This window comes from Gambusia affinis, linkage group LG01, assembly GCF_019740435.1.
Source record: "Gambusia affinis linkage group LG01, SWU_Gaff_1.0, whole genome shotgun sequence".
Lineage (NCBI taxonomy): Eukaryota > Metazoa > Chordata > Actinopteri > Cyprinodontiformes > Poeciliidae > Gambusia > Gambusia affinis.
Window position 1 is genome coordinate 15,469,986 of NC_057868.1, and position 12,348 is coordinate 15,482,333.

Genomic DNA, 12,348 nt, shown 5'->3' on the forward strand with positions numbered 1-12,348 from the left:
CAGCGCCATCCTCAGGAGAAGACAACTGCTCCAGCGCCCCACTTTTCTTCCAAAGAGCCAGAGAGAGAGAGAGAGAGAGAGAGGAGGATACGAAGGGAAGGAGGACAACAGGTTACGTAAAGAGTAAAATACAACACCTCCAGATGTATAGGCCAACATGCAGAGTCCTGCCATTCTCTCTGTAGAGGGAATAAAGACGAGCATCCAGAGTGCCGCTGATGGACTGCAGTCTGAGAAATGAGCCGAGCAGCTGAGGTTCAGAGTCTTACAGGCAAATCTATCAGGACAGGACATTTACAAAGGCTTGCCTCACTTCCAGACATTGTTACTTTCACAGGAAAGTAGCAGCCACAAGTTACTGCCAACAAGACCCGCCCTTTCCCTCACACACAAACACAGTGGTCATGGTGTAACAATGCACACCTTGTGCTCATGTTGCTCTGCCAAAGTACAGCTTCTCGCAAAAGTCTTCACACCCATTAAACTGTCAATGTTTAAGTTCCAACCAAAAATGCCAGCATATTTCATCTGGATTTTATGTGACAAACCAACACAAAGTAGTGACTGATTGTAAAGAAGAAGTAAGAAAACAAAACTTGCTTTCAAACATTTTTCTTCTAATAAAGATGTCTAGAGTTTAACCTCCTTTACTCTGACATATCTAAATATAGTCTAGTGTATATTTAGATGTACACTAAATGGGGGGTTCTGTGGTCTCTGCAGATCTTCCACAGGATTGGATGGCAGAGGTACAAACCACCATGTGGGATGGCAGACAAATCAGTGCCACGTGCTGATGAGTCAGTCCATCTCGGTGACACCATGCCAACAGATCTATTGCCATGTTACCCCCGCATCCAACTCACAGCACTGAGCAGTGAGGTATGCATAAGAACAGGAAGCGGCGCATCACAGTGGGCGATGAAGCCAGTATGAGCCGATACAGTATGAGAAAATATTGACGCTCAACATCAGAGACTTAAAGCAGTGACTGACCTCCACAGTCACTCGGATCAATCTATTTTAAACTGTTTAATTTATTCTGCACAGTAAACTGTGAAAACCTCGTTTAGTTCATGAACTGATCCAAACAGTCACAATGAAGACCCCACCCCCACCTTACAGGAGCGGGGCTGTTCATGTCTGTTTTATAGCTAATATCTGGACACAGATACTGGCTACACACTCTGAAGGATTTCAGATATGCAAGTAAAAAAAACAACAACAAAAAAACAATATGAGTTGATATGATCCAATTTCACTTCGAATTTCACTTGCTTTAGAGCAGCTGATTCAAATGATTGCATGACCATCAAGTGTTGCAGAAGCCTGTTAATCACCCACATATTCAATCCAGGTGTGTGGCAGAAGGGAAACACCTAAAACATGCAGGGCAGGGGGGCCTGAGGACCAGAATTGAGAAACACTGCTTTAGAGCAAGTGCGCTGGCAAGTGCCGACTGCACTTCAATGGGATTGGTTCAGTTGAAGAGACTTCATTTCACTAATGAGACACAACACAAACATGTCTTGTCTGCCAAGTATAGCGCAGATTTATAAAACCTGACTAACAATGAACCAAAATACACAGCAAAGCAAAACGATAGTACTCGTCAACCTGCAGGTGTAACTGAGCTGTGAGGAATAAATGCATTGTATACATCGTCAACAATAAAAATGTAATTTGTTTATTTGCTTTTACAACTATTTGCTATGTAATGCAAAAACATTCAGTGCTGCTTCAAGCCAGCACTTGTATCACCAGCACTTTTAATAGTTAACTGTAATGACTGTCATGTTTGATTATTGTTGTGGTGGACCAATACCAAAAATGATGATGAAAATTATTAAATCTTCATCATCGAGCAGATGGTGAAGATTTAATAAGAAATTATGATCAAAACAAAATTTACAGCCAACCAGGTGAACACAAAGATCAGGAACAAAACAGTTAGTGGGTACGGGAAGAGCACAATGCCTCCCATCATGCTGTGCGTAGCCTTAAGTTTTCAAAATGCTTCTGGTAGCAAGAACTAGTCATTTAGTTACCATTTATCGCTAGTCAAACTCTGCTCATAATTCTTATTAAAGTAACAATGTTTTAAATCCGGGGATGCACTAAGAAAGGCAGGCAGGTCAACCAGCCATTGACCAGAAAGGGTTTGTTTAGCCCTGACTATTAACTGGGATTGCTGTCCTTTCTGCTCCACCCTCCATAGTGTTGGTTCCTCTAGGAGCTAAGTGTATCAGCAAGTCAAATGTTCATAAAAGATAGAATTGTAATTAACGACTAAGACATCTACATTTAAAACAACAGCTGATAAGGTATAACAGCCATGTCTGACGCAGATGCATGCTGGGTGTTTAATAAGAAGTGCATTGCTGGTGCACAGAGACACAAAGTAATAACAGCTGGGTTTTATTCATCAAGCTGCTGGCCATTACTGAAGCTGCACCATCAGCTGAGGCATGTAGCTGACAACAACACTACTACTGTGAAATCTCTTCCTGTCAGTTCAAAAGAAACTCCCAGAACAGTTCTTGTTCATGTCTTCAGAAGAGCAGGGAGCTGTGAGGGCTTCAGAGGCTCACTGACACAATGAGCTACAGAAGGTTTTAAATGTGAGCAGACATTCAGAAGATTCATGGTGCTGCATGCTCTGAGAAAAAAAAAAGTCAAGATCAGCAAACACCTGCTAAAGAATCTGATCATAAACACTCCTTTTTCCTTCCACTGCTCAACATTTGATCTTTTAGTTGTGAGAGGAACTCTACTGTAGGTGCGTGGCCGGACCTTCAGTAGGTCCGCATTACAGCTTTCTGTGTTTCGCTTTCCTGCTGTTCCTGCAGAAAAGCCGTTCTCTAACAACTGAACATTTTCCTTTGGCTCAAACAAAAATCAGGCTGATGCATTTAAAGGACAATAATACTCAAATTGCAAAATAAATTAATAAGATAACTGCACCTGTATGTACTGCTCAGTCATGTTCTGTGTGGCCGACAGAGATTCAATCAGCAAGCAAAGAAAACCTGGAGCAGATCTGATCTACGTTCAGCTACAGTGTCACTGTTAACAGACCAAACTGCTTCATTCTCTTAAAGAGTCTCTGATGAGAAACTGGACTGGTCCCAGAGAACCTTTGCTTTAATAAAAGACACATAGTGAAGTCTTCCTGAGTCCTCCATGTTCTCCTACCTTTGACTTGAAAATAGAAGAGCAGCGTGAGCAGCATCCCTCCAGCTGGAAACCAATCAGTCCTTCATCCTCTGGATAACCAGCTGACTTTTAGATCAGGAACTCTCCTCCTCATCCTCACCTCTTCCACATCTCTGTATCAGTCTCACAGAGCTGCTTGTCTTTCCGCTCTGCTCTCCTCTCTCCCTCCTCCCCTTCCTTTTTATTCGTCTGTAATGTCCTGAGAAGTGCTCATCTTCAGCTTCCTGCCATAAACATGCCAAGTTACACACATCAGAAAGCTCCTCCAGCTCCACCACTAACCAGTTCTAGTCCTAATCTGGTCGGGCAGCTGAGGCTCCTGGCAGAAGGGAAAACTAAACCACACGACTGAGCCTTTTTAGAGCAGTGTGCAATAGAGTTGCAGTTTCAGCTTCATGCCCACAAGATGGCAAAATTGGTTGTGATATCTGCAGCGTCATCATCTGCTCCCTCCACCTTTTAACCCAAATATAAACCGTTCTTACTTGTAGAAACCCCAAAGCAGCTTCTCACAAAGCAGGTGAAAGAAGCAGTTCTAACAGGTCTGTGTACCTCTGCATCACCACAGACAGCAGGTCATAGGTGACATTAAGCTGTCTCATTTGGATCATAGTTGCTTTAAGTTAAAAACAGACACTGCAGGAAATGTGAGAATTCCTATTTTTGATGCAAAGTAATTTATTTCTATTCTCTACTAGACTTTCTTGTCAACTATGTCACTGCATTTGCAGTTGCTGCGGATGGTCATGGACTTCTGATTAATCGGTTTTGTGAATCTGCCAGTTTTTTTTTTCTCACTGACTTTGTAGTCCAAGGTCAGTTATGCCAAAGTTGTAAGTAGACAAGTGGAAATGTTTGGTTCTAGCGTGTATTAACCAACACGATTCCTTATATCGCACTCCAGCATCACAGCCTCTTCAAAGTACCTGGTAAAATTAAATTTTTCTTAGGTATGCATCTACGTCACTGGGGAAAGTCAGTTTTTGTTCCTTCTCTCTATGGAAATGATGGACACAGCAGAACAGTAAGCTCCAAATAACACTAAAAAGACAACAAAGCTTATTGCTATTGACGTTGGTTGGATCGTTAGCGCTGTGTGCTAGCTTTTAGCTGCATCCTTGAGGAAATAATTCTATTGTATGTTTTGAATATAATTATTTGGCTTTGTTTTTTTGCCGTCTTTGTCTTTGACTAATGCATTCCGTGACGTTCTTGAAGCTTGCATAAGCTAAATGTGGATGCTAGTTTACTCCGTTCATATTGTGGTAACATCCACATTTTAACAGGTGTCTGGCACGCATGCACACAATATTTAAAATAGATCCCATGTTATAGATTATTGGTATGGATGGAGAGGGCGTAAATAGAATAATAACAACAATGGGATGCATTTCTTTGAATGTGTGGTTCTGTAGGTTCTCTATATTGGTCATTAAAGCTCATCTTGGGACAATAAAATGATCCCAGAAACAATAATGACACAATGAGCCTTGTCACATCACACAGCTGCTCAGGACAGATGGGGAAACATCTATTTATGGTAACTTCCAGACTTCCTACATGACTATCTGAAAAAGCTCTGTAGGAATAAACAAGTCCAAAGAGCAGACTCACAACTCTCTAACATCAACCACGTTCATGTATTTTATTTTAGAACAAACTGAGACTATAATGTGCGGTAAGAGCGATAAAAAACAAAAAAACCTTCAGCTGACAAGATGACAAAAGCCATAAAGTCAACCATAAACACAAAGACAGGCTCACAGTAGAGTCTCCTTCTCCCAGCTCAAATTCAGACTTGGACAGGCTTTGGTCTTCTCTTGCCGGCCAGTGTTGCAACAGCAGCGAGGTTGTTCAAACATTTTCTGAATTCTTAAACAGTGACGAGGGAAGTCTGGAGACACTTTTATCAGCGCAACCTTCAAGACATTTCTTCGTTATCTGAATTCGTCGGCAGCAACCTGGGTTAGGCAGCTATTTTCTCTGAGTCAAAACGGTGGCTAAAATAAGCATTAAAACACAGATAACATAATTTTAAAGATATTTATACTATCATCCCTCATCTGTCATGAGAATACCAGTGTGCTTGAAACCTGCTGACTTTCATTAAGTGTTTTGAAGGTGATAGTTAAGGTGTTTTTAAGGAAGTGAGTAGCTGAAAGAAAATATAGTAATTTTTATTTTTTTTTATCTTGTTACTGGCTGGGTTTACATGGGTTGCCTCCCTGTACTATTCTGTTCAATTGTCATCTCTCTTCAAAGCTCAGTCTGGGCTTTCTCCCAGTGACGGGGATTTCTACAGCAGAATTTCCACTGGGCCAAACAGTGAACAGAAGGAGAAGCTGTGAACGACGCACTGTTTTAGAATTGTAGCAACAGCCAATGAGGAAGTGAAGGAAGCCATTCAGACTGTGTTTCCAAATATTGAACTAACATTAGCGTGACCAACAAGGTCTATCTCTATTGGTGCTTCTCTCTTTGCTGTGGAGATTGGCTGCTTACAGTTCAGGGAATTTCCTGTAAGCTTCATGGCGTCGAACTGGCACATTACATGTTGAAGTTTTAACATTTAAAACCTCAACAGAGTTCCCACCTCCAGAATTGTTTAACAGGCTCCAATCGATCCAATCATTTCAGGTACAAATAAAGTGTTCATCAGTGTGTGGTGTCGTTCCAGAACAAATTTTGCCTGACAATCCTCTAAAGACTGACGCTCTCCCTGTTGCTGTCGCCCCTTCTCCTGCCACACTTTTTCCTTCCACTCACTTTTCTGTTGATATCTTTGAACAGACCAACCAGACCTGTTGGGGCTTCCACTCCTTGTGAAGGGTATCGATGGCGTCTGTCCAGTCAGCACTCTTCCTCATGATTGTGTCCTACTGACCCAGAGTTAGAAGCCATTCAAAGGCTCAGGAAACCTTTGCAGCTGCCTTGAGTTCATTAGCAGATTAGGGCGTGAGACCATGAGTTTCCATTAATGACATTTTTCAAAGTATTCTTTGTGCTACAGATAGTAGATTTTCATATTCATAAAATGTGCAAGAAATAAAGGCTTGGAATATATTAATACATATGTGATGATTTTCTGAGTTGACTGCAAGAAACATTGTACTTTTATGCAATAATCACATTTTTTGAGATGAGGAAAACCTTTTTCAGTCAATGAATGCGCCATCTTAAAGCTCTACAGCTTCTCTCTGGAAGCTTACACCGAGTGAAAAAGATACCAGCTGACCTTTACATAGAATCTGTTGGATGAAAATTAGCTTTGAGGAAAAGGCAGTTGAAAAATCCTTTGAATCAAGGTAAGTTCAACATTTAAGCTCCACTTTTCTTCAGATGCAAATACATTTTTCTATTTACTTGCTGAATTAAAACTAATTTTAACCAAATGAGGAAGATCAAGACTATTCCAAAGTGGACATGGCAGGTCAGAGCTGAAAGGATAACAGAAAGTTATACTGGCTGGGAAAATCTTGACTGGTGCAGCTCCTGCATCAAAACTCATGTGTAATAAAAGGTTTCCAAAATGTTGTGATGTAAAGAATATAAAAACTAAGAAGAAAATTGCGTGAAAAACTAAGTACCGCCTCTTGTTTCAAAAGATGGAAACAGGAAAGTAGCAGCCAGACAGATGCTGCTTGTCAAAGCAAATAAATAATCATCAGCAAATATGATCCCCTTCACAAACATCAGCCTCTTGTTGCTATGGAGAGGAGTGTGTTAGCACAATGCTAAGAAGAAAAGGCTATGGCAGTGCACACGCTCAATTTTGAACTCTACAGGCCCCAGTAGAATGTTAATGTTAAATTTCAGGACAGGACAGTCAGAAAAAGACTAAGCCTACACCAGACTAAGCCAACTAAGGAAGAGTGGCCTGCAGAAAACCTTTCCTCTCTAAGAAGCAAAGTTGCATCTGAAAGTAACAAAACTTCTGGAACAGTGTCTTTGGAGACTTAGCAAATCTCAATGATTTCAAGAAACATTAAAAAGAAAAGTAGACCAACATTTCACCACAACAATATCAGAAACCTATCAAGTCAGACAGAAAAGATGGCTCTAGGACACCTGGAGTTTATTTCACTCAAACACCGAAATGATTTCAGAACCTGCTTAAGACCAGATCTACACCATGTTTCAAATGATTATGCAAGTAATATTTTCTCAGATTTTCTTAAATGGTCAATGCAAATGATGGTCGGTATAACTTTCAAGTCATGAACTATTACAGTGTAAATCAAATTTTACTAAGCAAGGCTCACTAACGCTTCAGTTTTCATTAAATATCTAAAGTTTTCATACGACACTACACTATCTGATGATTTTCATCAACAGAGATTCTTTCTCTTTCCCATGTTGCTTGAAACCTGTGGCCTGCTTAATAATGTGGAACATCCTTCTAAAGTAGATTTCCTTTAATTGAGCTCACCAGACAAACTAATCAACCAGCTCTCTGAAATTAATTATAGTGGTTCAAAGAGCCCTGATACACAATACCATCTATACATTTAATAGCACAACAAAAAATGTTATCTTTATGACACTTAAATCCAATTTGCATAATAATTTGGAACACGGTGTATATGAACGTGAACTGTTCACGTACAAGTCTGATTGCGGTTGAATTTAATCAGCAGTATGAACGACCAGACAAAAAAAATGTCAGATTTCAGCAAAGAATCGGAAATGAGCATCAACTGTGAATGTAGCCTTTCTGGCTAACAACAGCAGAAAGGAGTCGGGGAATGAGTGATCAGTCTATAGGTGCTGTTGCAGTGTCGCACCTTGTCATGTTGCCATGGAAACATTATCCAAGTATACATTAGTTCCACTAGTAAAAAAATAAATAAATAAATAAATAGCAGAATAAATAAATCAAGAAGTTCTTGCAACACTCCTGTCATGACACATTGAACATCACTACGATACAGATTATCAACTCTGAACAATGCTACCTTGGTAACGGAGCACAGAGATTAAAACCCTGGCTGCTGTATCTCTGGTCTGGAGGTTAAAATCAGAATTATAAGCCACCATCTTTAGAATTAAAATTAGCTATGCGGGATGTAATCGTAAAATAGTATTTAACCCACTGACTAAGGAATTTCTCACTCTTTTTCTCTCCAGCCCAGAAATTACTGTACCTGTGTAATATTGTGCATTATGGATTACTTCCTGAGGGTGGAGAACCTCAGTCTTGGACGGTTTTTAGCCCAAATAAAACTTTAAATTTAACTTGTCTACTGATGCCACTCAAAAGAAACGCTCGCAGCATTTTACTTGGGTATTTTTTCAACTTGCAAAAAATATGATTTTCTGACCCAGAGCTATGCTCTCATATTTGGGAGGAAGTTGTACCATCAGTCCACAGGAACAGTAACAATAATACACAGAACGAAATTTGGGAAAATGCAAATGATTAAAGGTCTTCATTCTAATTTATGATGTTTGTGACCTTGATAAGTTGCCGTGCTCCACTGTTTCTGTAGACATACTTTAAAAGATCGCGGGCATGTTTAAAACGCTTTCACTTCACATTACCAACCGAGAACAACAAGGTGACCCGGTCAGGCGCGAGGTTCAGTGAGCAGAGAAACGCAGACCAACACAAGAACAGGAGTTTAAAAAAGCTGTGACAGCAAGGAGAGAGCAGACTGTTATTGAAAAGAAAGGGCACTGATGAAGGGAGGAGTAATATCTGAAAGAGGGGGCAGTTAAATAAAGAGGGAATGCCACAGGGGAGACGTCTGAAATGAGGCCAGTTCAGTTCAGAGGAACTTAGGCAGCGGCGAAGCAAAGCTCTCTTTCTCATTGGTGGCTGCAGTGACGCTATTGTTGTACGGCTTGTTTGTGCCAGCTGAAGTGGCGGCCCAGTGGGAGCATTATGCAAGAGAGCACGTCGTTTGTGGATTAGCCTTCTGAACAGATGTGCTGCGGGCTAGCGCCATTCACCGTAGGTTCAGCAGCAGGACAAAGCATCAGCTCCAAATCCTGGACAACAACAGAATGAAGCAGCAACAGCAGAGGCAGAGAGGAGGCAGAGCTCAAAGAGAAATGAAGTCACTAAGGCTTTAAAAGCCCTTAACTGTCACCCTGAAGCCCACTGAATAGCTTACAAGCAATGGGCCCCATCCGTGTACTGAACAGGTGCTTAGAACAAAGCAATGCATGGATAGAGAGCTGCATAAAAACAGTTACAAAGTCGGGCTTCTATCACCTGAAGAGCATTTCCATGATTAAGGCACTAATGTCTCAGTAAGATTTAGAGAAACTCATCCATGAGTTTATCTTTAGTTAGTGATTACTGCAACTTGGACAGGAAGTGCAAATTATACAGTTTGCTATAAACAAACTGTATGAAACAAGTTTTTATGGGGGGGGGAGGGGGGGGGGCACCGTAAATTAAAATCCAATTGACAATGCCCCAAACTGTCTTATTTGAAATCACTGCAGTCAAAAAGAGCAGGAGGCAGTCACAGGTTAAGAAGACAGTCAGGCGGCATTTTCTTTCAAAGTCTTGTGTTGCTTTAAATTATAAGGAGCTGACTTTATGTAAAAAATTTATTCCTCAAAAGCTTAATCTACAGTTTGGAATTGGGTCTAGAGTGAGTAAAAGACAGGTAAAAACACGCTTCGAACCACTGTTGCAATGAGGACATTTCTCCAACCACATTTTGTCTGAACCATCACACACGATGAGCTTGCAAACTTCTGATCCTCTGGATCAGACCTGGTGGGGTGGAGGGGAGTTGAAGATAGAAATGAACTACAATGTATAAAACCAGTCAGGTGAGCAGAGCAGCTCTTAGAAAAATGAACTGGTAATCATATCTCTAATCTTTTCTTTCCTAAGTATTTGTAACAGAGGGATTAGACCATAGGTGTCAAACTCCAGTCCTGGGGGGCCTGCAACTTTTAGATGTGCCTCTGCTGTACAACAGAATAATCAGGTCATTAGCAAGGCTCTGGAGAACTGATCTACACAAGGTGGAGGTAATTAAGCCATTTCATTCCAGTGTTTTGTACCTGTGGTGCATCTAAAAACTGCAGGACAGCAACTGGAGGGCTGGAGTTTAACACCCCTGGATTAGACAAAGAAGCCCAGATTAAACAAAGTTTCAATCATCTGTTGGTCAGGCCACTGTTCTCCTCATCTCCAGAGAGATACAACGGCTTGCAAAAGTATTCACACCCCTGGAACTTTTTCATGCTTTGACACATTACAACCACAAAGATATTTCATTGAAAATCAGCGTGAAAGACCAACACAAAGAGGTATGCAATTGTGGAGAAGAGGAAAAATTATAAATGATTCAAAACATTTTTTACAAATAAAAAACTGAAAAGTGTGGTGTGCAAAAGTATTCACAGTCAGAGCAGCTGGGCTTGTAAGGAGATTAGATTACAGACAAGTACAATAGAGGTGGACTCTATTTAGTCATCAGGCAACTTCACAATTGACGGAGAATGTTTTAGCCAGGCAGTTCATTTTTGATGTAGTTCATGTGCAATTATAGAACTAGAATAAAAAGATGTGCAATGACTTTATGAACTCCAAGCTGGAGTAGTAACCTCTGTTTAAATGACCTTCAACCGTCTGGATCATCTGTCAGTGTGTGGTGGCGGTAGCATCTTTCCATTTTAAACGTGTTTTAAGGCTTTTAATAGTGTCTGCTGTCTGTGTTGCTGAAAATCTGATCCAAATACAGGATCATTGTTCCAAACAGGAAATGGACGTTTCGTTTTCATTCCCAGTCAGCCTCTATTATTAGTAACAGGTTGGGAAGAATCCGAGTCCAGATTGATACAAAGCTCTGATATTTCTTGATAAACTGTGTTCATCCATGAGTCTTCTGGATAATGATGATTTATTAATGTATTACAGTTTTAGTTCGCATGAGTCGGCTGTTTCTAAAACGTTTTCTGTTGCTATCAGGCCAGTTCAGCCGAATGAGAGTCAAAGTCATATCAGCATTTTCAACGACTAAGGCTGATGATGTCACTATCATGCCACGTGTGTTGACAAAAACAAAGTTTCTTTATGGGACAGGAATGTGTGCCGGTGTGCTGCTATTGGTGCTACACAGATGAGAAGCTACTCTAACTCCATTACAGATGAAAACACCTGGATGAGGATCCCAGTCTGATCTGAGATCAGTCCGAATTTCCTCCGGTGATCACGCCACAATGTCAGCTGCCAATCAGAGTCAAATCAGGTTTTCTCTGCTCCTGAAGTGAATCTGACAAAGGTGGCAGCTAGAATAAGGAACGTGAAAATGTCAAACTAAAACTGTGTAGCAAACGGTGTGTCAGAAAACCAAAAATGGAATAATAGCAATGTTTTCTCTGGATAACAATGGGTGACCAGCCTGTACTGCATCTCCAGGTTCCAAGGAACATGGAGTGAGAAATCCACCCAGCAACTTCTCCAGCTGTCAGTGAGGAGTCACAACTGGGAAATCAGCAACAGAGAACTTAAGACGATGTTTTGCAGAGGGGTGGTGGGGAGCCGAATGCCTCCTCTAATGTTTAACTTTATCTGATTAGCAAAAATAAGATGACAAATTCAAGGGCACAGGGAAATCTGTCTTTTCCCAAACCTTTGTGTCTATGTGACCCGATAAACACTTCTTCTTTAGAATGAGATCAAAAAGGTTTCCATGCAACTGTTTCTAAGCTGATGTTTGGATTCGGGGAGAGCGGTACTGTTTCAGACATTCACTGGAATGTTGAATTCCCAAAGGCTAAGCTAGGCTAAACTAAATGACATCATTTATAAGAGTAGGAGTACAGTAAGCCCTGCTTCCAGCTTTATTAAAAGCGGCTCAAGTTAACTCATAAAAACAGAATAAATGGCTGAATGTAATGTGAGCACTGAGAGGCACAGAGACAGGAGCTTCATTCTCCATCTGTTTGCTTTTCAATAAGGAATTTCACTGCAATAAGCCTCATTTACACCACAGCGAAGATTCCAGTTAAAATTCTTCGAGTCTTTTAAGAACAATTAGAGATTAAACTCAAAAACATGAGACTATTCACAAATATTGACCTAACCTTGGTGTAAGTTGGCATGAGCAGCTCATACTGACTGCTAAAGTTCTGTAGAGATTTACCTGGTTTATTTATTTATAA

At 40.7% G+C, this 12,348-nt stretch overlaps 1 protein-coding gene across 10 annotated transcripts in view; it reads right to left on the reverse strand.

Moving 5' to 3' along the window:
* prkcz (protein kinase C, zeta) overlaps positions 1-12,348 on the reverse strand; it is a 100,657-nt gene that overhangs the window by 58,778 nt on the left and 29,531 nt on the right. The window contains exon 1 of one of the 10 annotated variants that reach the window (XM_044097821.1): positions 3,196-3,362. The exons of 8 other annotated variants lie outside the window; for them this stretch is intronic. In XM_044097821.1, the coding sequence (XP_043953756.1) occupies positions 3,196-3,232 (37 nt within the window). In that variant the 5' untranslated portion in view covers positions 3,233-3,362. Of the gene's footprint in view, positions 1-137; positions 242-3,195; positions 3,363-12,348 lie in introns of those variants that run through there. One more of the 10 variants, XM_044097679.1, reaches the window with a different exon arrangement.